The 24,866-nt window shown below is 37.9% G+C and overlaps 1 protein-coding gene across 4 annotated transcripts in view; it reads right to left on the bottom strand.

The window, feature by feature from the left end:
- Positions 1 to 24,581, bottom strand: part of ZNF451 (zinc finger protein 451) — a 70,995-nt gene extending 46,414 nt beyond the window's left edge. The window contains exons 1-4 of one of the 4 annotated variants that reach the window (XM_017661016.3): positions 23,569 to 24,581; positions 22,943 to 23,026; positions 15,548 to 15,628; positions 1,791 to 14,073 (exon numbers count right to left, since the gene is read on the bottom strand). In XM_017661016.3, the coding sequence (XP_017516505.1) occupies positions 12,583 to 14,073; positions 15,548 to 15,628; positions 22,943 to 23,026; positions 23,569 to 23,589 (1,677 nt within the window). In that variant the 5' untranslated portion in view covers positions 23,590 to 24,581 and the 3' untranslated portion in view covers positions 1,791 to 12,582. Of the gene's footprint in view, positions 1 to 1,790; positions 14,074 to 15,547; positions 15,629 to 22,942; positions 23,027 to 23,568 lie in introns of those variants that run through there. The other 3 variants (XM_017661015.3, XM_017661014.3, XM_073225074.1) reach the window with 3 other exon arrangements.
- Positions 24,582 to 24,866: the final 285 nt, after the last annotated feature.

Genomic DNA, 24,866 nt, shown 5'->3' on the forward strand with positions numbered 1-24,866 from the left:
TTCCACCATTCCATTAGTGCCAAAATGCTGAATTATAATCTCCTCCAGAGTCTGTATTTTAAATAAGCATTTAGGTCCTAGGAACCTAAGAGAAGTCAGGCTTGCGGATAGTAACTTCTCAAGTTAGAAATGGAATAGGCTCTCAACTGTAAGAATAAAGAGCCTTAAATTCCATTTAGAATGTCTGCAGCTACACTATCTTCAGAGTCATCCTCCCTGAAGCACTTGCTGAGGTCACTGCTAATGCGTAGTAATGGAGAGTCCACACTGATAGCAAATCATCAGCAAGAAAATGCTATCTATTCATTTTGGGGGGAAAAGCATGAAAAAGTCTTAAAAAATACAGTGGGGAGAAGTCTCTTTTTGCCTATATTTCAGTTCACTCTGCATCAGTTTTTCTTCCATACCACTCCCCTCCCAATGAGGTCTTAAACAGAATCAAGGACAAAATGGAAAAGCCAGGAAAGGTTAAACAGTAGATTCAAGATTCAAAATTTCATTACGATTTTTTTTTCAACTAAAATGGTGGCTTTTTAAAATGGGATCAGAGGTATGGTCATAATGCCATAGTCCTACACAAAGAATCCATGGGCACTCAGGAGTTGGAAGATTACAAAATGAAGATCAAACTAAGTACAGCAAGAAAAGTTTTTCCAGAACGTCAGGAGCCAGGTTAATATGACCTGTGCCTGTGATCCTGTCTGTGCTTAACCCCGCACACTATGAGATTCCTGTATCCTCAAGCATTCTCTTTGCATTCTTATCTAAAACTTGAGGTAAAACATACAAAGCAAATTTAGGTTGTGCCCTAGAAAAAGGAAGTCAGATTAAGGATACTGGTTACACCTGAATGCACATAATCTATGAAATGTTTGGTAAAAGCAAGAATTTTTTTTAATTTAAAGCGATATTTCTTTTAACATAACTTGGTGGAGTTACAGCAAATACACCAAGTCTCAAATAACTTGTTTAGGAAAGGAAGGCTTTCTTATGACAACTAATCTGGAATAGAGGGATTCAGTGGGTCAGTATAATGGCAGAGAGCAGGGGCTGACACAGGATTTCCTTTTTGTCAAATAAGGGAATTTTTAAAAAGGAACTAGTATCAATGGTCACCATCATTTTGTAAGAGTAAAGTAAAATCTCAAGCTAATACTTTTAAATTTCCATCTCATATTGAACAAATATAGCCTTGTGAAAAACTAGCTGCACTATCTTGATATTTCTTTTTGCTACAGACCAATAACCACTTCAAATTTGAAATCAGTTCAGTTGAACTTGAAATCAGTTCTGACCATGAACTCATAATCTTGATCACAGAAAACCAGAAGTCATCTCCAGTAAGAATTCCACTATTTTGAAAAAAATTTCACTGAAATAATTAAATACTTTCATTTACTAATGAGTTCAATGAGCTAACAAAGATTTCTTAAGAAATAAAATTTCTAACATTGCTATGAAACTGTAATCTGCTATGTGAACTGTAATGTGTACAAAGTCATTAAATAGGTACATTAACATCATGGCAGAAAAATTCCAGTAATCAATGAAGCTATAATCTGTATGTATTTCAATGTCTTTTTTCCCTGTATTTGTCTTTTTCTCTTAGTTTTTAAGTGAAAATGATCCCATTTTAAAAATATATATACATTTTGAGTAAAATCTAGGAAGCTCCAAATTAAAATGTTAAGTTATTTCTTTTCATCTTTATTTTGTAATACCTACACAATCAGCACGTGTAATTAAACTGTCAATGAAATTTCAGTTGTTAATGAACAAGACTATGACAAAAAAATGTTGAGAACTTCAATCTTCTGTTTAGAAATGTAATGGTTTTGTTTAAAGTGACTAATTTATGCCTTATAGAAATTTAAGTTTAATGTCTATCCTTCATACATTTAGGTAGAAATTTTGTATCTAGAAGGAACAATCAGTAATTGTATTTAACTTTTTTCCCTCTGTATTTTGTCACTAGAAGTGCAAAGACTGGATTGACATTAACCAAAAATTAGGTCATTTTCATTCTGAGTTTAACAGGTTTAATGGCTGAGAAATATTTTTATACAGGTTTGATATCATAACACCATTACTTTAAAAATGCACTTAGCTAAAATGTACTTATAAAATTTATGCAGGGTTTAAAAAGTAAGTACTGATTTGTATTTAAAACATTAAAAGCATATGTAGTCAAATTAAAAGTCATAACTTAAAAATATTAGCTTACTCATCTTAGACCTAACCTTCCTCTTTTCCTGTTTGGAATGTAAATATGGAAAGCAAGATTTTTAGCTTTTCCAATCACTAAGGTAATCAATGTTTAACAGATACATTCACAAGGAAGCTAATTATGTCCCTAATGAAAATTTTAGTAGAATCTGAATTTGTTCATCTGACTAATCTCAAATGAAAAATACATAAAATATACTTTCTACATGCCTATTTCTTGAATCATTCACTCTCAACCCTGAAATGTATTGTAGTTTTAGAAGCCAAGTGCCATACACTTCCTACTAGCCTTTGGTAGTTAGGAACGGCCTGGTATTGAATGCTGGGGAAACTAGCTATAAAGTATTTTGTAAAAATGTTCTAAGGTCTCATGAATAAATTTCCTTAATATTAAACACAGGGAGATCTTTCACTGTACTCTTCACTCATCTGCCCATCAAAAACTTGAGCCTCTAAAGTCACTTCTTACTGCCATAACTAAATTAGTTTTCTAGGAATATTTGCCAAGATCAAGTCAAAGGAAATGAAAGGAGTAATTCTGCTTTTGTAAAGCAATTCCTGAAACACAATATTGAAAGAGCAGTGCTTCACAAATTATCATTTTTTGATAGCTTGTGGCACTGTATCAGTTTGTCTTTTTTTACAACAATTGAATTACATTTTAAAGTCATTACTACTCATCTCTAAAAAGCACTTAGCTCTTAGGTAACTAACAAAAACAACTACGTTTGGAAATAGGAATATAGCCACTGAACCTCTCGTGAAATAGGTAATTCTGCTCCATGTACCAGATGAGGTGCTACAAACTAGGAGAAAGTACTCTGTAAAAATTTATTATCCAGACTTGATCACAATCACCCAGTTCCATATCTGACCCACCAAAGACACTTTCTGGTTACTGATAAGTATTATATAAGGGAAGATGAAATGGGGGAGGGGGACCTGGGGAGAGTGAAGAATAGGGAGAAAGGATATAGACAGAACAATCCAAGGCATTAGTTTATTTATTGTTATATCTCCCTGAATATCAGCTGGCCCTGATTAGTCAGAAGACCAACTGGAGGATGATTATTCCCTCCACAGTCTTTATAGTCTATGTAAGGGACCCCAAGTCCAGAGAAAGCTAAGGAGCAAGCAACTGCAAAAGTGGAATGAATTAACTTCAGGTTTCATCCTATCACCAATCTGACTAGTACACTTGGTTTGAATACAATTCCTGAAATGGCGTACTTCATTTAGACAAATTTCATAGTCTGCTTATTTATTGTTGCCCATCCAAAAGCTCTGGTCCATAGTTGGTCTCAAGTTTGCACTCCCACAAGTTCTGTTTATCAGAAGCCCCTTCTGTCCAACATACAACTCAAGCCATATGGTAAAATAAAATTTTGAAAAGCAGCAATTTTTCTCAAGAATTTTATGTTCGAATACAGGTAAGAACGTAAGAGATAAAACACAGCAAAGCAGTACAATATTTATTTACCATCTCCAGCAGCAAAGTTTTGGAACCAGAAAACAACCCTTTTGTACAAAGCAATCTTCTTCCCCCCACAACTGGTTATTGTTTACAAATACAAAGTATACAGAACACCTGCTTTATATGAACAAATTGAAAAACATACACACAGATATATCCCATTCAGTAAAGTACTTTACTCAGTTAAGAAGGCTAGTACCACCAAACCTGTTAATAAAATTCTTCCTTTATTTTCTTTTCAGTAAATTGCCAATATCTTTATTTATGAAAATCCCCTCCTCGGAAGAATGACTTTGTTTCTCCTTCAGAACAAGACTCAAAAAAAAAAAAAAAAAAAAAGGAACCTAGGAACTTAAGAAAAATTTTAAATCTCTCTGTATATGAAGTTGTGACAAAGCAAAGGGGAGCTACAACTTTTTAACCCTGAGTGCCACTGCTCTACCTCAGGCACAGAAAAGAAAAAGGATGAATTATGGAAAGAGAACAGAAAGGTCACAGTGCCAGTAACAGCAAGGAACTCAAACAAGAGAAAAAAAACAGGTTGACAGAAATGTGCTGAGGTTTGTGTGCTGCTGGAGACACCAATGGCACAAAGTCCTTCTTCAATACAACACTTCCAAAATGCAATGAATTAGAACATCTCTAGGAATATCTGCATTTTCCCCAAGTCCACCCTTAAACTACCTGTAAGTAAACACACAGGGAAATTAGCCACATTTAGCTACTCTGAGGACATACTGCCAATAGGTGGTCCTGAAATATGCAACTGTATACCCACAATGGGAGTCACATGTCACTTCAGAGCCATCATCCTGTTCATCTTCAAAGTTGTTCTCTACCAGTACCTCATCCTTCCTCACTGCTTGAGCTGTCCTTAGGGCTAGAGGTACACTGACTGAGAGCCCTCCTTTGGCTCAATTCAAGGAAGAAAAAGAATTGCTCTAGATGACCACAGTGGATTACGGTACAAACCAACCTATTGACTACCTCCATAACCTTTCAAGAAATGGCTACCCAAAGTTAGTATGCTTTGAACAGGAAGGAACTGATACATGTTCATGGGTAATTCATCCTCTTTCTTCAGCTTCATCTTCTCCAACTGTCCCCATCAAAGCTATTCCTTAAAATTCTAATACCAGCAACAAGATGTTCCCCATGCCTTTGCCACATATTCCTTCACCTGAATGCCTGGTTCCTGTTTCCCCCTTAGTCCAACCAACTGCTCTGTAGTCTTGGTCCAAACCTCAGCTTTAGCATTCGGTAAGGAAAGTTTCCTTAACCCCTCTAGATGCCCTATCTTTTGTTCCTACCTCATCACAGGCATTTCTCTAAACCAGACAAGTACACCATATGTCTTTCTTTCTTAAAGGAATATACCATCTCTTATTAATTCCCAGTATCCCAAGACATTCTCAGTGCCTGCCTGCACATAGCAGTGAAAAATGTTTGATAAAGGACTGTTTCCAACAGATACAAAATGACAAAATAGCATCCATTAAAAATTGTATACATATTACACATCCTAGCTCTTCATTCCACATTCTTTTTTCCCCTTATTATTATGACCACTTCTTAGCTAGCACTTGGGAAAAAAAGACCAATTCACTTTACATGTCTTTCAACGACTAAATCCATTACTGGCTTTGTAATATAGCTTAATGATTCAGCCTTAAAAAAAACTGTGAACAAGGGAGGGGGAGGGCATCAAGGGGCACTATAATTCACAATCACAATATAGGTAGGTCACGGGGATGGCAGTACAACAAGGAGAAGTAATGACTCTATAGTATCTTACTACGCTGATTAAGACAGTGACTGAAATTGGGGAGAGGCGGGGATGGATGAGGACCTGATAATATGGGTGAATGTTGAAACCACAATGTTGTTCATGTGAAACGTTCATACGATTGTTTATCACACTTCAATAAAAAAAAACTGAATAAGGGGAGCATGATCTGATGGCATGAAATGATTTATTACATGCTATTGAATGCATCTTAAAAACTATCTGTATTTATATCCAATACCATCCCACAGTTATAAGAAATCTACAGATGTGGAAACAGCACAGCTACTAAAGGAAATCTACATGGGGCTTTCCAGTTTCCAAAATACTTCTGGGCATTACCTTATTTGAGAGTTGAATAACTGAGGCTCAGAAAATAACTTGTTAATACTCAGATCAAGGTCTTTGGAATTCAAATACCATGTGCTTTGCATCATTCCACCTTCCTTCCATTAAGCAAACAGCCTCAAGATGCCAGTAAAAAAAATTTCAAGTATGTATCTGAAACAAAATGGGTGTAAGAACAACAAAAAGTATAATAAAGGAAAAGGAAGTAAGAAATAAAAACTATGATTAGAACAATCAGTGCTGAAAATTAATAGAATACAGAAGCCAACCATGAATGAAGAACAATCTTAGTCCAGCATCGTGAAATCTCAATTGGAGAACTAAGAGGTTAGGGTTTCCGATTTGACAAGTGAAAAAATCAGTAGTTAACATAAGACATCAAGTACTAAGGGATGAGCATACAACCATAAGGGATGAGCATACCAACCACAAACACAAAGTTTGAAGAAGAAAATGATTAGTATGGGCCAAATTAGCTTATCACAGAGGTTAACACTTGAGCGCAGCCTTCAAAAACACATGGAGGCAGCCCAGTACAATGTTGAATTGGGACGTTGGAGAAATAGTTTTATACAAAGCTCGGTTCCATCACTTGAGGAGGTTGCTTAAAGATACATTTCACTTCCTCATCTGCAAAAAATAAGGGTTTGAAGTTCTGCCTCAAAAAGGCCTTACAACTAGAACAGAGCCTACTAAACATTAGCTCTATAAATGAGGGTTCTTTCCTCTACTTCCTTCTCAGGCAGGAAGACAATTGACCCAAAGCTATCAAGGTGCTTCCAAGATCTGCCAAAATATATTCTTGCCAAAAGCAAAAGAAAATAGGAGCTGTTATAAGCCATTAAAGACTAACACCCATACAATTCTGTGCTACAATTCTAAATGAGATTAATTACAGTTACTATGTTCTCAATTCAAGGCAGAAAGGAATGGGCTATACACGTAACAAGAAGCTTAATGTAGTGTTTTTTAAAAAGTGAAATTTTTAAACTGTTTCATGACTTGAAAAATGCTTTTTCTCATCATCCAGATCATTGCTGCCTCACTAATTAAAAGCCATATAAAGGGACCACAAACATGATGGCTTTTTTAGCCTATTACTGTATCACAAATCAAGATGAAATAAAACCATCAAAGATAAAAGTGGAAGCTAACAAGAGGTCTAATTGTAGCCCTTAAAACTATGCTGTGATAGAGCCACTCCTTTGGATAATGAAAGAAAACAAGAAAGCATAATGTTCATTGAAAGAAATAGCATATCAACGTTGTTCTTATAAAGAGACTATTATTAGAACTCATAATAACACCTGAAGCACTTAAGGTCAAAGGAGAATTTTTAAAGTCTCACCAGATATAAAAGCATTTACTTTCACTTCTACCAAGGAATATACTCAGGGATATTAGAAAACTCAGTACAACTTGAGGTCTCCAAAGTCGTAAAAGAAAGTACAGACAACCTGAGAACTCCTGTTGAATTCTTGACAAGGCATCACAAAGTCCAACAGACCATGTGAAATAGTTACCTCAACAAAACCAAGTACAGCCCTTAAGATCTAGAGAAAACTGGTTAACTTTAAGACAATATATGTCAAGAGCTATACTCTCAATCTATAGTGATGGGCTTATAATTATTATGATGAGAAAAGAGACAATTGACCACAAACTCTATGTAATAATATATTTGTGTGAGGAATATGTAGAAATGAAAAAATAACACTAGCAATAAACAAGAAAGCATTAAAAGTTGATGGGAGTTCAAGAGACAGAATAGTTTTGAGAGACCAGACTGACTATTTTAAAAGAAAAAAAGGACATTATAAGAGAAAACTAGGAAAATCTTTTACAATAATGCTGAAAGCAATGTACTTAAAACATACAAATGCAAGCCACATAAAAATCCTGGCTAGTATATACTGGTAGAATAAAAAATATAATCTACATCGAAGAGATTAAGGGAAGATCAAATACCCTTTCAGAAAGAGGCATTACATAAAGGAGAAAAAAAGATCAATACAAGGAATGAAGTAACTGATATGCTAACATCAAAAGGATGTGGTTGGACTGTGATCACTTCATGGAGCAAACTTAACTTCCAGTAATAAGATATCTCAACAGTATCAAACACTACTATAAAGAAGTTTTCATTACTGTACAGTCAAGCAAATGAAAAGACAGTAAAAAAATATCATTCCACTAATCGGTAAGAGGAAAAAAAGATTTAATGAAACAATTTCTCATCATTCAGCCAGGAAGGGAAATACCATAAGAGAGTATCTTAATGGCTTACAAAATTTATTATACCTGGAAACAAAAGATTCACACACAATACATTGATCATTATCAGTTACTGATGACTTCCACCTGTATATTTTCTTAAGTGAAAAATGAATAACTGGTTGGTTTATGTATCTAATAATGAAAAACTACATAGAATGGATGTGGCCAGCTGAATGACATGAATAAGATGCATACATATGACAATCAACTACTGAACTAGCCACTAAAGTTAAGTAAAGAATAGTAAATTTCAAAAGATGAGGGAACCAAAATAATGCGAGTCCTGGGCAAAACACACCTCACATTAAAAAAACAAGTTTTCAGTTTTTGCAATCTTTAAACTATGTCTACAAAGATCTAATCCATAATTTCTAACCTTCATCAGAATCCCAGTCAACTAATACTGAATGTGGCATTTAACTGTTCATTCATGTCATTTAACTCTGCATTCAATTTTACAGGTAGAAGGGATTCTGGATTGTGCCTTTTCCAAACTCCTTGTTTACAGTACCTGAGAGGTTATCCTGGATGTATTGGGCCCTTAAGGACATAATCCATTAGGTCACTTAGGTATTATTTAGTAAATTATTAGTATCATACTAATACAATATACTAAATAGTATCCAAGTAGCCTGAAAGAGTTGATGCTCACCTCAAAATGTCATTTTGAGGGTAAAGTAAATAAACACAATCATGCTGAACTGATAAAGATGACAGTTAAAAAAAAAAGCTTCAATGCAATTATACTGAGGAAACTATGAGTTTTAAAAAAGGCAGTGTCAGCAATTTACTGCTTTTTTCCTAATGTCCTTGTTTCTTTTTACCAAGTAAACACATCCACTTATCAAATATAAGTTGTGTTACCATGGCTAAGAATGTTAGATGAGACAAATGACTTAAAACAGAAAACTTAGAGCCTACAGATAGAAAACAAAAAGCTGCCTTAATTTAATGCCCAGAAAACTTGAGACAATCACTAATAACTAAAAAGAACTACCATGAAGTTATTTAAATAAAGGGGGAGGGGCATACTCTACAACCTTCTGAAATAGATCAAGGGTGCTATAAAGAAAACAAACATTCAGAAGGAGAGTACATGTAGATAGTGCAATTGTACAGATGAAAAATCTACATAATTTAAAATCACTGTACAGAATAAACATAAATATCAGTGGCAACATATGCAAGACATCAAAATATTAAGTTTTAAACAATAGTGTAAAATTTTAAAAGGCACTTCATATAACAATTAAACAATTTTTCTTGTACACAGTAATAAGAAATCACATTGTCTCCACACATTGTACATCTAGTTAAGAAGTTACGTTTTGAAGAAAAAGGATCATTATAACACATCCCTTCTAAGAATACCAGATCATTAAACTTGCCATTATTCTAAGGCCTCCTAGAAAACCTAGAGGTATTTAAACATCAGAGGTTGGCTTAATAGACAATTCTGTCACAGGCTCTGCATATGGCAGGCACAATATGAGAACTTATTATCTGACTAATTATGAGTCCATACACTCCTGGGGTTGTTCCCCCTACACCAAGTCCCCATTTTGTTTTGTAACAACGTTGTCATTCAAGTATGCCAGAGAAAGTTTTAAAATGATTTTTAAAAACCCAACCAGGTTAATGTTATTTGTTTCTTCTGCAGTCAAGAGACCCATTGAATAGCTAAATGCTGTTCCCATTCTAAGGCCTTCTTCCCCACCTCCACTCAACTGTCAAGTTCCTTCACCTACTTGATCACCAATACAATTTCTCACTATATTTTACTGTTCGGAAAATTCTCTGGAGATGCTTCAGTACATCAATTCAAGTGTGGTAAAGAATGTTATTTAATTATTGAGCAACATAACACAGGAGGAAGAGAATAGCAATGCTGCTTTATAAATATTTAAGAAAAAAGCTACAGAACAATGTAAATACAGTTAACACTGCTGACCTGTACACTTACAAAGAGTAAGATGGTAAACCTTGTCTCTTTTTTAAACCTACAATGTAAAAAACACAAACTTAGGCAGAGGAGCATCTTAAGTGGTAGTGCCAAAATAGTTTCACAGAATCACATCCTCAAGCATTTATTTTGGTTTGGTTTTTGGAAAATAAGAGTGCCTCAAAAATCATCAGGTCTGTGACCCAATTATCTAATTCACAGAAGAAGGACACAGGAGAAAAGGAAAGGTGGGAGTGGTATGCAGTAGCCTTAGTTAGCTGGGAGCACCCACGTGCAGTCATGTAAAAGAACTCCACAAGGTTTCTCTATCCATGAGTTCCCCAGCTGAGTCCTTTCCCAGAAGAAACTACAGTTCCATGTTAAGGGCACATGAGACTATTTCACTGGTGTAGTAAATATCACGAACTATAACCTCTGTATGATTTTTCAGACCCATCTTTTCAGGTAATCCATGTTCTTCCAATAGAGATCAATTTTAAAGAGTTCCTAGATCACTGGCATGGACCTCAAAAAGTACAAGGAAAACTTTGTGGAAAATACAGAAAAATAAAAGTAAACATTAACTTGAGATATGACGACAAAATTTGCAAGATTATCTCCTCTATCAAGACTGCACTATAAACTTAATCTGCAAACAGGACAAACAGGACCAATACAGTACCCTGAAATTATCTCACAGAATAAAGTAACTTCTTTCAAGTAAGGATATTGGCGTCTTCAATCTCTATAGCACAAACAGGGAGTGAAAGAAAAGTAGATAAAGTGTTGAATATGACTACAATGGTTACAATTAGAAAGTAGGGCACCAGGAAAAATGTCAATCACTATTCTCCAAGAACTAAGAAATATGGCAGGAACTAGAAACCACATGAAACCTGAAGTACTGTATATTCCATTAACAGTAGACCCAAAATACTTTGATCAAATAACAAAAAAATGCAGATGTTTGACAAACCAATAAGTTACAAAATTATACGTCTGTCAATAATTCTTTTTTGGCTCCCAAGCAAATACTAGGTGATATATTCAGACACCTCAAACTTGACATTTTCTCCATTTCTGAAGTCATGCTGAGAAGACAAAGAACTAAAGGCTGGTGTACTGTACAGCCAATGCCTTGAGCTTAAAAAGATACTGTGGGACATATAACTGAGGTACCTGCTGCCAGTTCCAGTATGGCAGAGAACTATAAATGGAACCAATCAGGAGCAAAAACATAAGTCATCTCTCATGGTAAGAGTCTGACTAGATTAAGGGGCCAATAAACCAAGAACATGTCACTGGAGTCTTGATTTCAGACTTTCAAGAAATCATTAATAGAGAACTAGAAACAGAAAACTATGTGACAAGTTCTATTTATTACATCCACAGTTATACTCTACTCTTAAGGATTTTTCAACATCTAAATTAGATGACATCCCCCTTTATTACATGAAGAGGACCAGATTGTCAGGCATGTTTGGAATTCTTGCTCTTTAAAGAATTCATGCCTGGAGGGTGTAACATCCTTTATTTTGAGGGCACTAATGTGCACATCTTTTTGTATTGAGAATGTGATGAATTATCAAGCTCAAAAAAGTTAAACTGTTTAGAAGGTAGGTGTAAGAAGGTGATCTTGGTGAAAGGCCTGAGGACACCATGACTGGGTCTCCCAGCTTTGCTGATTTGTGAGAGCTTGATAGGTCAAACACTTAGGGGTGATGACCACAAAGAATTCTCTCACATGTAGCTTTGAGAGGTTATGATGCAGTAGCCATCAGTCTTGATGAGACAGTTACGATGAAAATTTCTATATAGATGTTACAGGTAGGAAAGTCTTTTTCCAACTTTTGTCCACAGTAATCCACACTAATCATTGTGATATCTAACCATTCCACTGGAAGCAAACTGGGCTTGGCAAAATTTGAATTTCAGTTCTTGATACACAGCTTCATGGTTGATTCTAAAGTCTCACAGAGCTTGAGTAGCATGAACTCTTTCAGTGAGCTGACCATCATGACTTAGAGACTGTAACCAACGTGCCATTTTGTGAATATCTAACAAGCTCAAACCTAAACAAGGAAGCACTGATGAACTAAAAACAAAGGGTTTTCCTCTGGTGTTCGTAAACAGAGATCTAGTAGTAGGTTATTTCCAGATCTAAAATCTGCTAGTCCTCGGTTTACCAGTAAGATATTGCTGAGGAACAAATCTTTAGGTTTTTCTTTAATTACAGGAGGATTCCAATGCCTGAGATCCTCCTCTGGACTTATTTTGGTCCCGAAGTATGTGGTAAACCTTTGTCCAACCCTACTTAAGTGAAGGTCTCTACTGCTCACTTGGCCAGTAAGTATGAGTCTATTATATACTTCATTCCAAAAATCCAGAATTCAAATGTCAGCTGTGGTCATTCCAGATGTGCATTTAGTTTCTGAGGTGACCGCCTACCTGCAGATCCTGTGTAAATGGGGAAGAGCAAGTAAAATAGTGAGGGTCCTGGGTGGCTTTACTGCTGAACATGTAAGGTCATTAATTCTTGTATCCATGGCGTTCTGGAGAGTCCCCCTTTTTTCTATATCTATAGGGGTGATTTCGGGGTTTGTACCAATCCCCTTTGGAGTATCCTCTGTTGTGATAATGTGCTTTCTGATCATGACTATAGAAGTATCGATGCTGGTTATAGTATCTGTTGTGGTCTTTAGAGTCATTTTCTTTTACACTGTTTTCTTCTGCTACAATAGCATTCACATCCTGTCCAAAGAGGGAAGTACCATCAAAGGGCAAGTGTGAGATCTTCTCCTGGCTCTTCTTAGTGAGCGATGTAAGCCGGAGCCAGGCCTGCCTTCTGTAGTCTATTGCCATTGCCATAACTCTGACAACAGAGTCCATTATGTCCCTAGTAGTACAAAGCTGCCAAAGGCCTGCATCCATGCCATCAGATATTATACATCTTGCTTTTCCACGATCAAACTCGGGATCATGGACCAGATCCTCCATATCTTCCCAGAGTTTTCGCTGATACTGAGTCATATAGGCCATGTAGCTAGCAGCTCGGGCTGCAATAGAAGCAGCGTGGTAGAATCTACAACCCATGACCTCCATTTCTTTTGAGGTAGAATCTAGAGGAGATGTTGTGCTTCCCCTTTTGCTGTGCTCCAACGCTTCCACAATGGGGCCCTCAGCTGGAGGATTTGGTTGGAAAGGAGAGGTATCCTTGGCCACAGGATAGACCCTATGTCCCATGAAGGAAGAAGGATGGCAATCAGCAGGGTCTTTAAAAACCTCAGTGGTAGCAATTCTCAGAAGAGGATGCAATGGAGGAACCAAACGTTTCTTAGAGGTCACAAAATCAGGTTTCCCTTCACATGATTCTGCTTCAGACTGTAATGTTACTCTCTTAATGACACCTCTCTGCTCCATTCTTTTCAAAAGACCTGTGAAACTAGACTGACTGGGATCAGTTGGTTGCCCCTTGTCATCAGCTGAGGGGGATTTGCAGTCAGTTTCTTCTTCCACTGTGGACAGATTTTCTTCCTTGGAGCTTGAAATGTCCCAAGGTGCTGAGTTCTCACTTGGCCTAGAATGATGAAATCTAAAACAGCTCCTGGACTGGAGATCACGTATCACTCGGGACATCTCGGCCACTTGTGTCTGGAGATAGAGAATGGCATCCTGTCCATGCTGTGAAGCTGAAGACTCTACAGGTAAATCCTCCTTGACCTCTGAAGAGGCCAAAGATTCTTGGGGGACCAGGAGTGGAGATAAAGGCAGAGTCTGACAATTTTGAGATGATTTAAGTGCCTCTGTCTCAGAAATCTTAATATCTGAATTATTCTGATCATTTTTCTGGCTCTCCAATGGCTTCTCAACAGAAGAACATTGAGAAACTATCCTTTGTGGACTGCTGGTGCAACTCCCAAAGGAGGAGCTGCCGTCTCCACTGGGAAGAGGTACACTGTAGCTAGAGCTCATTTCTGGACGATGATTCTCAGAGGATGGCACCTTAGACTCAGGCATTCTCTGGGTTATCCACACGAGTAAGAAAACCAAGGAAGAAAAAAAATATGCTTTTAATATGTTAACTTTCAAGTGCAGAGATGCATGTCCAGTAACTAGAACTCAATTTTTAAAAATTATTATAATTTACAATGAAAGATGCAATCCACTACAGGTCAGGAGGGGATCACAGAAGTCAAATCTACAACTTTTACTACCCCAAATATCCAATACCAACTACTGGCATTAATCTGGTACTCTGGAAAAAAAAGAGTAAAAACACGCCCAGTTCAACTAGCCTGCTGCTCAGTCCCATGCTAGGATAAGAAGAGGTGGTAAGAGTATTGGTGTTAACAATTTTTGTAAAATTCTCATTCAATATATGTAAGTCACAAGTAGAAGCTAATAATGGTAGAGAGAACTCGGGAAAAGTTCTAGTGACAAGAAAAAAAAAATTCTATAAATTCCCCATTGCAAAGTCACTTTTAAGCCCCTTTAAACACTTTCTCATTCACTCTCCATGTAGAACAAAACTTTCCAGTTGCTTAGTCCTACTTGATGGTTAGTAGTTTCCAGGGAGTTGACGTATATGTCACCTCATTTCTTCCTCACAACAATGCTGTAAGGTTAGGTATTATTATTATTCAATAAAGAAACTAAGGTTAAAAAGCTACTTAATTTATCCAAAGTCACAGAATTACTGAGGAGGACAGCTAAGACTAAAACCTAGGTATTCTGAATCCAAGTCCAAGGCTCAATCCCCTATATCAGAGAGCAAGAAGTTTTCTGGCCTCCTTGAACAGCCAGTTCTCAAATCCATAAAGAAAATAGCCCAATAATGGAAATTTAGATTAAGACAAATGAAAAATAAGACTGCAACAAAGGGCTCAACTAGTTGGTCCCAAAGTAAGGGAAGTAGTAGTTTAATGGCAAAACCCATGACCAACAGTAAACCAAAAATAAGAGGTCAGAGACAAAACTCCATATATGTGGGGAATAGAGGAGGTCAAAAGGAATGACAAAGAAGTAATGATCACCTATAACCCTTCCACACATTGCATTTCCTAAAGGCCCTTCACATATCCTTTCTTCCAAGATAAAACAAATTTTCGGTGGTCACATGGATCTGAAAGAAAAGGTTTCAATTCTATAGGGCACCTGAGAAGAGAGAGGAAAGGAGAGTGGCAGAAGGGTCCCAAAGCTTGCAGCTTTTATGCAATTTCTTTTTTATCAGTTCATCTCCAAGGCTTAGATTTCCTGTGTCAAACTGTCTTTTCATATCCTCACTGACTGTAAAGGAACAAACTTGAAAGAGGAAATGTTCTGGGCAAAAGATTCCTTGGATACCTATTATGGCCCATTCTAAACAGAAATGGGCCATTCACTATAGCACAGAGCTCCTAAACACAGTCACAGTCACATCACTGATGTGATACCTCTCTTTAGAGAATACCTCTTTGATGACAAAAGAAATGCAGATCTAATACTATGTACTTACATCACTCTGAGAAGTGCTAGGCTCTTCTTCATCACTGCTGACCAGATCAATGTATTCCAGAACAGGTCTCAATGGTCCTTCCTATGAAAGAAATGAGCGCATTACAGGTTAGATAGTTATTCAGACTAAACTAGCAGTTACAACAATGCTTTATGTTGCTGTTGGGACTGGTAAGGCTTCCTGAGGAAACCTTATGGGTGGCAGAAAATTATCAGAAAAAAACAGAGAAAAATATTCAGATTACATGGTAAGAAAGGATGACAAAACCTAACCCCTGACAGAGTGTTAGGACCATGTCAATTCACTGGGAAAACGATAACTACAATTAATACAGGAACAGCACTACAAGGACACATGTACGTATGATTCAACGCTTCTCAGATGGAATGGGAACCCCAATAGCCTGTTAGATACCCAAGCTCAAAAGCATGGAATTCTCTAATAGCTCAGCTTTACCTCCCACTCCTAAAAAGTCGAACATCAAACCTAATTCTGCTTTCTTTCCATCCATACTGACTCCATCATAAACAATGATTTGAACGTTAATATTTAAAGCTGAAATTTTATTCTATAGGCAAGAGAATCAGTAAATACTAAGAGAGGAATAACATTATGAGACCAGTGCTTTAAGATCATTAATCACACTATAAGGTATGGAGAACAGGGAAGGTAGGATAATCAATCAGCCTAAGCACATAATAATACAGAACTAAAATAGTGGTGACAGCAAGGAGATAGTCTGTGGCACATATACAAGAAAATACACATGTATAATGCAAAACTAAATGATTAGCTATAAAAAACAATAACAAGTAGTCAAAGTGGCCCCTACATTTTCAAGCTTCAGTGACTAAAAGGATACCAATGCTATTCACATAAATTGGAATACAGAAAACAGGAAGCTGACACTCTTGAATATAGTACGTTGATATGCCAGTGGTACACAGAAATATCTGGCAGGCAGCTGGAAATGCAAGTTTTGTAATCTGGATGTATGAATGTAACTGTAAACAGAGATTTGGGAGATGCTCCCATAAAAGACTATTAATTCTAGAACTAAACTGTAACTATGATATTGCCAAGGAAGAAAATGAAGAGAAATAAGGAACTGAGGAAGGCTTCTGAAGGAATGCTGGAATTTTAGGATCCAGGAACAAGAGCTAAATAGCTAGTAAGAGATCAGAAAAGAAATTAGGAATGCACAAATTCAAAGAAGCTAAAGATAGAGAAAACCTCAATGAAAAGTTGTCAATGCTAAATGTAGCCAAAAACATTTAAGCACCAAAAAAATAAAAACAGAAAAACCAAACACTGAATTTGATAACAAGGAGATTTTAAAATGCCTCTGAGAGAGCAACTTTCAAGCAAGTAGTGAGCACAGAAGCCAGATTCTAAAAAAACTGAGTAGAAAATGAAGCAGTAAAGGCCATGAGTAAAAACTATTCTTTTAAGAAACCTGGCATGTTGGGAACAATCTGGCATGTTGAGAATGAGAAACGAATACAGGAGAATATGGCTGAAGGAAATATTTCTTAGGATGAGGAAAGCTGACTGTTGGCAAGCCAGAGTGATCCATTCAGTGAAAAAACTAACAGAAAAAAACTCTAGCGTTAGGAGACAGTAAGATCTAGTTAAAGATGATCTTCCTGAGAAGAGGCATCCAGTCTCGAAGCAGATTGTTTCTCCCCCAGGCTGCAACTTCTTTCCAAGCAAGAATTGCTATCCTTACTATAGTAATCTAGTCACTAAGGCAAAACAAGAGAGCAGAACTTCCAGGCAGGGATCATGTAATAAAGTGATTACATTTTTTGCCTGGGCTATAGAAACCGAAGTTTAAAAAACAGAAACAGAGGAACAGATATTCTCCAATATATGGTCAACAGAGATGAATCACCTATTTTAAGACTAAAACCAATCACTGGTATTAAGACTGTCAGTCCAAGAAGTAGAGGAAATATAAACTCAATAGCTTCTCCTGTTCATAATCACCTTAGTTTGTTCTCTTCAAGAAATGTGCATCAACTTTTGAGTTTTAATTAACATACCAATAGGAAGAGCACACCAAAAAAGTCCCCAGGTTACCAGAAATACTAAGAGGTAGGGCGGAGCTTCCACGAATAGATGGCAGGTAAAAAAAGAAAAGAAGGGACCTGAAAGAAGGTAAGGTCACTAAGCTAAAAGTAGAATGTGCAGGAAAAAAAGAGTAAGGAAAATGGTCACAAATAGGATTAAAAGTAGCTGCAGATGTAGTAGAAAGGGAATAAATTCAGATGAGAGATGACCAGCTTTACTATGGGGGTAAACTGTCAGAGTGATATGCAGCCATTTTTGAACTGCTAAAAAATGACAATTTCGATATGATTTACACTAATTAAAAAAGGAAGATAAAAATAATCAGGATAAGAAATCCAAAAATGAGAAAAAGCAGGAGTCATATAATACTTCACTCAACAAAAGTGGTTAAGAGTGGGAGAAGGGTAAGACAACATGTGTTTGAAACTGCCAAGACCAAGAGGGTGGGTGGAAAAAGGAAAAGAGCAGTATCCCAAAGAAAAAGATTACTTATAAACAAACACTCTACACCTAATTTTCAGTTGATATGGAAAAACTTCCACCATAATGAATTTGAAGAATCAAATCATTTCAGTACTGTTTTACTACAGATCAGTAACATTTGCCATTGAGCCCTGTACAGGCACTGTGTCACAGCTTTTCATGTACATTATTTCACTGAATCCCCTGTTAATTTACAAGTTGAGATACTGAATTATTACTATTACCCCTTTTAACAAATAAGAAAACTAAATGAGTTCTAGCAGGTATACCTGCTTCTGTAAATACATGGTCACTCTAATTGTGAGACAAAGTATGCACACACTTTTTAAATCAATGCCTCATTACCTAAGTTTCTGAGGCAAAATACTTTCTCTTCCTTTAGAACTTCCTCCTATTGTCCCCAACTCTTAAATCCTCATAACACTGGACAAGAAATAAGTGATTAATTCCCCCAAATAATTTATGTTTATAATGACTGCTTTTATCCTTAAAAGATAAAAGCATGTGGTCTTCCAAATGCAAGGTATTTTATTTGAATTCACTCCATCCATCAACTAGTAAACCATCATTCTCATCCCCTCTGTACAAGTAACAAAACCAAAGAATTCTACTCCCAAAGTCATAGGATTTAGGGCCAGGAGCAGAAGCACAACCAGTTTAGGAACATAGTTGGTTTATTACCCAAAAAAAAATAAATTAATGAAATAGTTTTTGTTCCTATTATTAGAAAACTCTCATACAAAGTCAAAATACCAACTACCTACTGTCATGTCAATAAACTAAAATACAGTCTACAAAAGTAGTTTAGACTGCTAAAACAAAGAATATAGATTTGAGCAACAGATGTAAAAATCTAACCTAAACCATAAATAATATTTTTATTCATACAGAGAAGTTGAGGACATAGTTTACTTCTGCAGTTCTGCCCAGTTCAAAAATTTCAAAAGGCTCCCAACTGCCACTTTAAGTTCAGATTTAAGCGACGATTCAAGATCTGAACCATCTTTCCTCTCCCACTCCAAAAAAATCTTACCCTCCAGAACTACACATTAATCCTCTCTGCTTTCTCATTTTGATGCCTTTCCTTACTGCATCTCAAAATGCCCTCTTAAACAAATACAAAATGCAACCTATACCAAAGTCATAAACTAAAAGCCTTGACTTTTTCTGGTAGCACCACGTACTTTTTATTGAAGAATGTTCTACTTCCTACTAGAACTATTTACATAGTTCTCATCATCTCATCTCATACAATAAAAGACTAACTATGGATAAGGATGTATTTTTTATTATCTTTGTAGCCCTCAGGTACCTAACTTATGACTTTGCATACTACGAACTCCCAACATTTCTATTTATTGAGCTATTTACAGCTCCAAGACACCCAACCAAAAGCTATCCTCATTTTTTGCCCATGACCCCTTTCTACTGCAGCTAAAGTATTATCACTTGACCTGTATGCTCTTGAAGTTATTCGTGAAATTACCCTTTGATTTCCTTCATTATTTCTACATGTTCAATGATTCCACATACCATCAATCTTGACTGAAACCTAAATCTCATGTACTGAAATTATGATAGGCTGCCACAGCAATTTCTGTATCTTTTTATCTAAGGTAGCTCTGTGAAAAATAGTTATCATCTCTTACCTACATTTAGTAATGTCCTGGGAGTACATTACTAAACTAGCTGCAGTTTCAAAGACAGAAAGATGGTGGCTCAATAAGGGATCATACAGGTATCCCTCACTTTTTTGAAAGTTCCTATTACCCACTTCATGTTTATGAAAGACCTACTTAGTACCTATTTTTGCTAAACAAAAGAAATCCAAAGAGTATTTTCATTTTTATGAAAAAAGGCAAAAGGCAAAAATGGCATTCAGGGTGTTCTGCAGCCAGCTGTTAAGATGGCTCACGACGGGGGCGGCAAGATCCGGTCCCGCCAAGCTCCTTCCAAGGAACCACACTCAGCATCTCAGCATCAAGCCGCCAGAGCTCTGAACTGTGTCCGTGAGCATCTGTGCTTTATCTCGCCTGATTTTGTACATCCGTTAGCAAGATGTGCCCTACAGTACCAGAATGCCTGAGAGGTTAGTTTTTGGGTGTGGGAATACTCAGAAGAAATTTTTTCCATGTAAATTAATGTTAACTGCTTCTTCACTTTAATGTCTTTTTGGCTTATTCAAGGTTTTGTGAAAACACTCTAATTTTGGATAGCGGGGGGAGTCTGTCTTCTCAACAGAAAATGAGAGCAAAGGACCGAAATAAAGTTTTTTGTTTGGTAACATTCTGTTTCTTGTTTTGAGCACTGTTCACGCAGGTATACTGGCTTTGCAAAAATCAAACAATAAACCTACGAATCGTGCAGTTCTCTGTACTTAGATTCAATAAAATTTAAATGAAAGGGCTTATTTTTACACCTCCACAACTGTATTACTACTTTCCTTCAGCATACTATGTTTAGTTTCAGACTCTGTACTTTACAAACCACAGAACGATTGCTGTGCCACAATGTGGACTGTAGAGAAAATTAGCAGACTAAGAATTCCAAAACAGAGAAATCAAGAAGTGACATTACAATGAAGACACCTAAAAGCAGGAAACCATTATCTTCACTGAATAAGCATTACCTGAGGCAGTCAAGTCTAAGATTAGGTGACCTAGGGAAGTACTAGATTACTTCTGAATATATTTTAAAATAGAATTACGGTATCATTAAGTGTCATTTAAGTGTTTTAACCAAAAAAGGCAGAAGGGCATTAGGAAAAATAAAAAGAAATCCTGCCATTTCCAACAACATGGATGGATCTACAGGGTATTATGCTAAGTGAAATAGGCCAGGCAGAGAAAGACAAGTACCATATGATTTCACTTAGTTTGTGGAATATGAAAACAAAGCAAAAAAGAATCAAAACAGCAGTCCACTCATAGACACTAAGAAGGTACTGGTGGTTATCATGGGAGAGGGCTTGGGGTGAGTAGATGAGAAGGGTGAAGGGGATAAAGGGGCAAAAAAATCAATTTTAAGTTGGTCACAGGGATGGTAATATTGCATGGAATTGAGTTAAGGATTCTATAACATTTTTGTATGTTGACGGACAGTAACCCCATTAGTGGGGGTGAGGATTTAATAATATGGGTAACTGCTGAACCACTGTGTTGTACATTTGAAACCAATATAAGATTGTATATCAATGATACTAAAATATAATTTTTTTAAATTACTAACGATCATATAAAATGAAAAAAAGGCAGAAGGAATGTTTTTAATAGGTTTCTTCTAGTATTGCAATTGCACTAAATACATATAATTTGATTCTATTTGGAACTATCAAACCTGTGAACCTACATTTGCAAACGGATAAATACAAAATGTGGTACCAAGAGGGATACACAATACATTGATTGTATACCTTTTATTTTTGATGCAAAGATATAACAGATTCTCTACATTTAAAATATACATTAAAAGGGCATTTTAAAATTCACCACATAAGCTTCCATGAATTAGACACAAGCTATACTACAGTTCATTACAGAATACCAAAAAACATCTTTCTAATCTTATTTTTGTAGATTCCACCTGTGATTCCGAAAGTAAGGACCACAGTTGATAAAGTGTGTCATTCTTTCATTTGCACAAAATATCAAGATAAATAGTCTCTGTTCATAAATACACCAATACTCAGAAAGAACCTGAAAATGTTTGTCCTTCAGAGATACGGTATCCTGTTACCAAACACATTTCAGTCCACAGTGAGGGAAGAGGGAGGATACAATAATTCTATTTCCCCAACCCAAAATCCCTTAAGTTTAAAATGAAAGGACAGAGTACCATATGCACTAGCAATGGCGAAAAAAGCCAAGAAAATGATCCTGGGAAAGACTCCTAAACAAAATACAACAATGGATCACCACAATAAGAATTACTGTTAAGGTACATATAGGGTATTTTTTAATAACCAGTTTCACAAAGTTGCCCCCAAAACCAACAACCACGAATACATTATCAGATAAACTATTATAGAAAAATTATACACCTTTAATAGCAAACCTTCAGTAATCACTGTTTGGGGTAGAAGTGTTCTTAGCTAGCTGAGATACCACTTTAAACAGAGCCTTCATAAAACTTGAACAATTTTGGGTGAAAAATCAACCCAAAATATGTCATGCTCCTTGCATTTGTACCAAAATGCATTTGTGCTCTGAAATTCTGACTCAGCAGGTCTGGAGTGGGGTCCAGCAATACAGTTACTAAGGCTTGAAGACTGACTACTGTAACAAAAGAAATAAAACTTAGAAAAATATGGAGGCTGGTGATGTAAGGATCTTCATTATGAATATCAATTGTTGAACTACGATGTAATATGATGTCCTCAGAGGTCAGCCTTCAGGCTATCTGGCAGTGAAGCTACAGAATGCTCACACTTGGGAGTTCTTGCAACCCTTCTTGGCTTCTACCTCCTTCCTCATCATTGGACCTCGCTTCTCCCTAACCTGTGTTAGGAAGATACTCAGGCCCACTTCAAAACAGTCTTAAGAAACCAGAACTCTTTTAAATAAAAAAAAAAAAAGGAAGAAAAAGAAACGAGAACTCGGCGTGTAGATTAAATATAAAACGGCTCTAAACCAAGGCACGTCTTTGTGATGGCTCCTGTGCTTGCTCAGAGACCTCTTCTGGTAAACTTCCTGATCCCGGGCCATGCTCCACAGTGTCAAGCACCTTCCGGACATTGTCACATGTTCGCGGAGTATCAATGAACAGGCGAGGTATAATCCCCTAATGGCTTACCGCGCACTGTCTCTGACTCTGGAAAAACCCGAATACGTTGCTACTTACACTAACAAACTGAATGTCATCTTCGTTTTCATCCGTTGTTGACTCAGACGGCTCAGGCCCGGCTGGGGGGGCAGATTCTATTATCTATAAAAAATAAGCCAAAACACGCTTACCTATTCAGCCATATGCTTGCAGGGAAAGACTTTTCCAAAAGGAGAGACAAAGAAAGAACTTTCTAAAACGAAAAGCTCTTGAGGAAACCCGACTGAGCCCAACCCCACGCAAGAACGCCCGGCTAAGAACAGCACGAAGCAGTCAGTCGGCTCGTGCCCCGGCGTACACGGAGCTGCCGACCCCCGCGGATTCCCCTGCCCCCGCCGGCGGCGGGGATGCAAGCTCACCACAGAGGAGCAATCCCATCTCAAAATGTCGCTCCCACTGGCAGAGCAGCGGCACAAGGAACTCCCGAGCCGGTGCAGGGGGTCGGGGGAGGCCGGGCGGCCATTGTTGCTGCGGGTTCCCCGCTCAGAAAGGCACCAGGCTCTGAAGCTGGGCTCGGCCCGAGGCGCGGAGGGAGCCATCGCCCCCCGGCCGCGGCCGTGCAGCAGGCCTCCCCACCCCCGACAAAACACACCCTCCGGCGCCGTGCGGCCGAGAACGCCACGGCCCAACTCTCGCCCACTCACCTCCGGCCCTGGGTCTCCCATTTCTCCGACGGCCAGATAGCACCGCCGCTCTCCCTGCCCCCCGCCGCCGCTTCTGCTGCCGTTGCTGCCGACGCTGCCGACGCTGCCCCCGCCGCAGCCGCCGCCGCCGCCGCCACCGCGACTCCCTTCCCGCCCAGCCCGGCGTCGCTCCACTGTGACCCGCCCCTGCGTGTGCGCCGACGCCGCGACGCCGCCGGCGGAAAGAGGGGAATAACCGCTTCCGAAGGAGGAGCGTGCCGCTCGGGCCCGCTATCCCCGGAGCCGCTTTCGCAACGTCCCGGCCTGCCTTCCTCGCGCAGAGCAGGATGCTGGGAATGGTAGTTCTAATTGCACCCGAACGGCCCCTCACACCGCTGGAAAAGACCGGAAAAAGACCCCGTGCTACAACGCATGCGTTGCGCCAGGCTGACATGTAGTTGCAGCTGCCCCGAACAGCGGGTGGTCCGAGTGTTCTTAGTGGGGGGCGGAGCTCATTGATTTCTGTTTTAGCCCTCAAGGCGGGTGGTGGAGACTAAGAGTTTTCTTTTTTGGCTGACGTCGGGAATACGGAGGTTTAGCTGAATTCTGAAATGAGGAAACAAATCTGAGGTGGCCCTACCTTACTCCCTTTTCCCAGGCTTCAGTGTCCCAGCCACAACTTGTGTAAATACATAGGAGACAGAAAACTGAGGACCAGCGCTCCAGTCTCCACATTGGACTAGAGAGACTGGTGAAGCTGAGAGCCCAGGGCCCAACAGGACGAGGAGTCGAGGCTTGCTTAACTTTTATTACTAAGCTCTAGACCCAGTGATGCCAAACTGTGCTTTTCAAAGATGGTCTGAGGTATTACATTACTAATAGAATAGTTGCCTCTGTTACCTGTTCACCCTAACAGTTAACTCATGTTCAATTGTTTTAATTTTTCCTCAGTGTCTTATAAAATTCCTGACTTTTTTTATAGCCAAAGAATTGTCAATAAAGGTTTTGAAAAGAATTTAAGTTGGAAAATCCTTTAAAATCTTTTATTCCTGACTATATGCAAACCTACCATGTGATTACCTATGCCTGTAGTAACTAATCTTGTCCTTGTATTTACTGCACTTCCACTGTGTTTTATGACTTCAATTCTACCTAGTAAATTTGAGAATTGTAGAGGCAAATTGAGGGACCTGCCTGTTGTGTTCCTCAAAAGCTGTATGGAAATATTTTTTGAAGTTTTTAATGTCCAGGCAAAACTTACACTTAAGATTTTCCAAATATACTGGCGAGAGTTCAGGGGAACATTTACTGTAACGGCT

The sequence above is a fragment of the Manis javanica genome, chromosome 16 (assembly GCF_040802235.1).
Source record: "Manis javanica isolate MJ-LG chromosome 16, MJ_LKY, whole genome shotgun sequence".
NCBI lineage: Eukaryota > Metazoa > Chordata > Mammalia > Pholidota > Manidae > Manis > Manis javanica.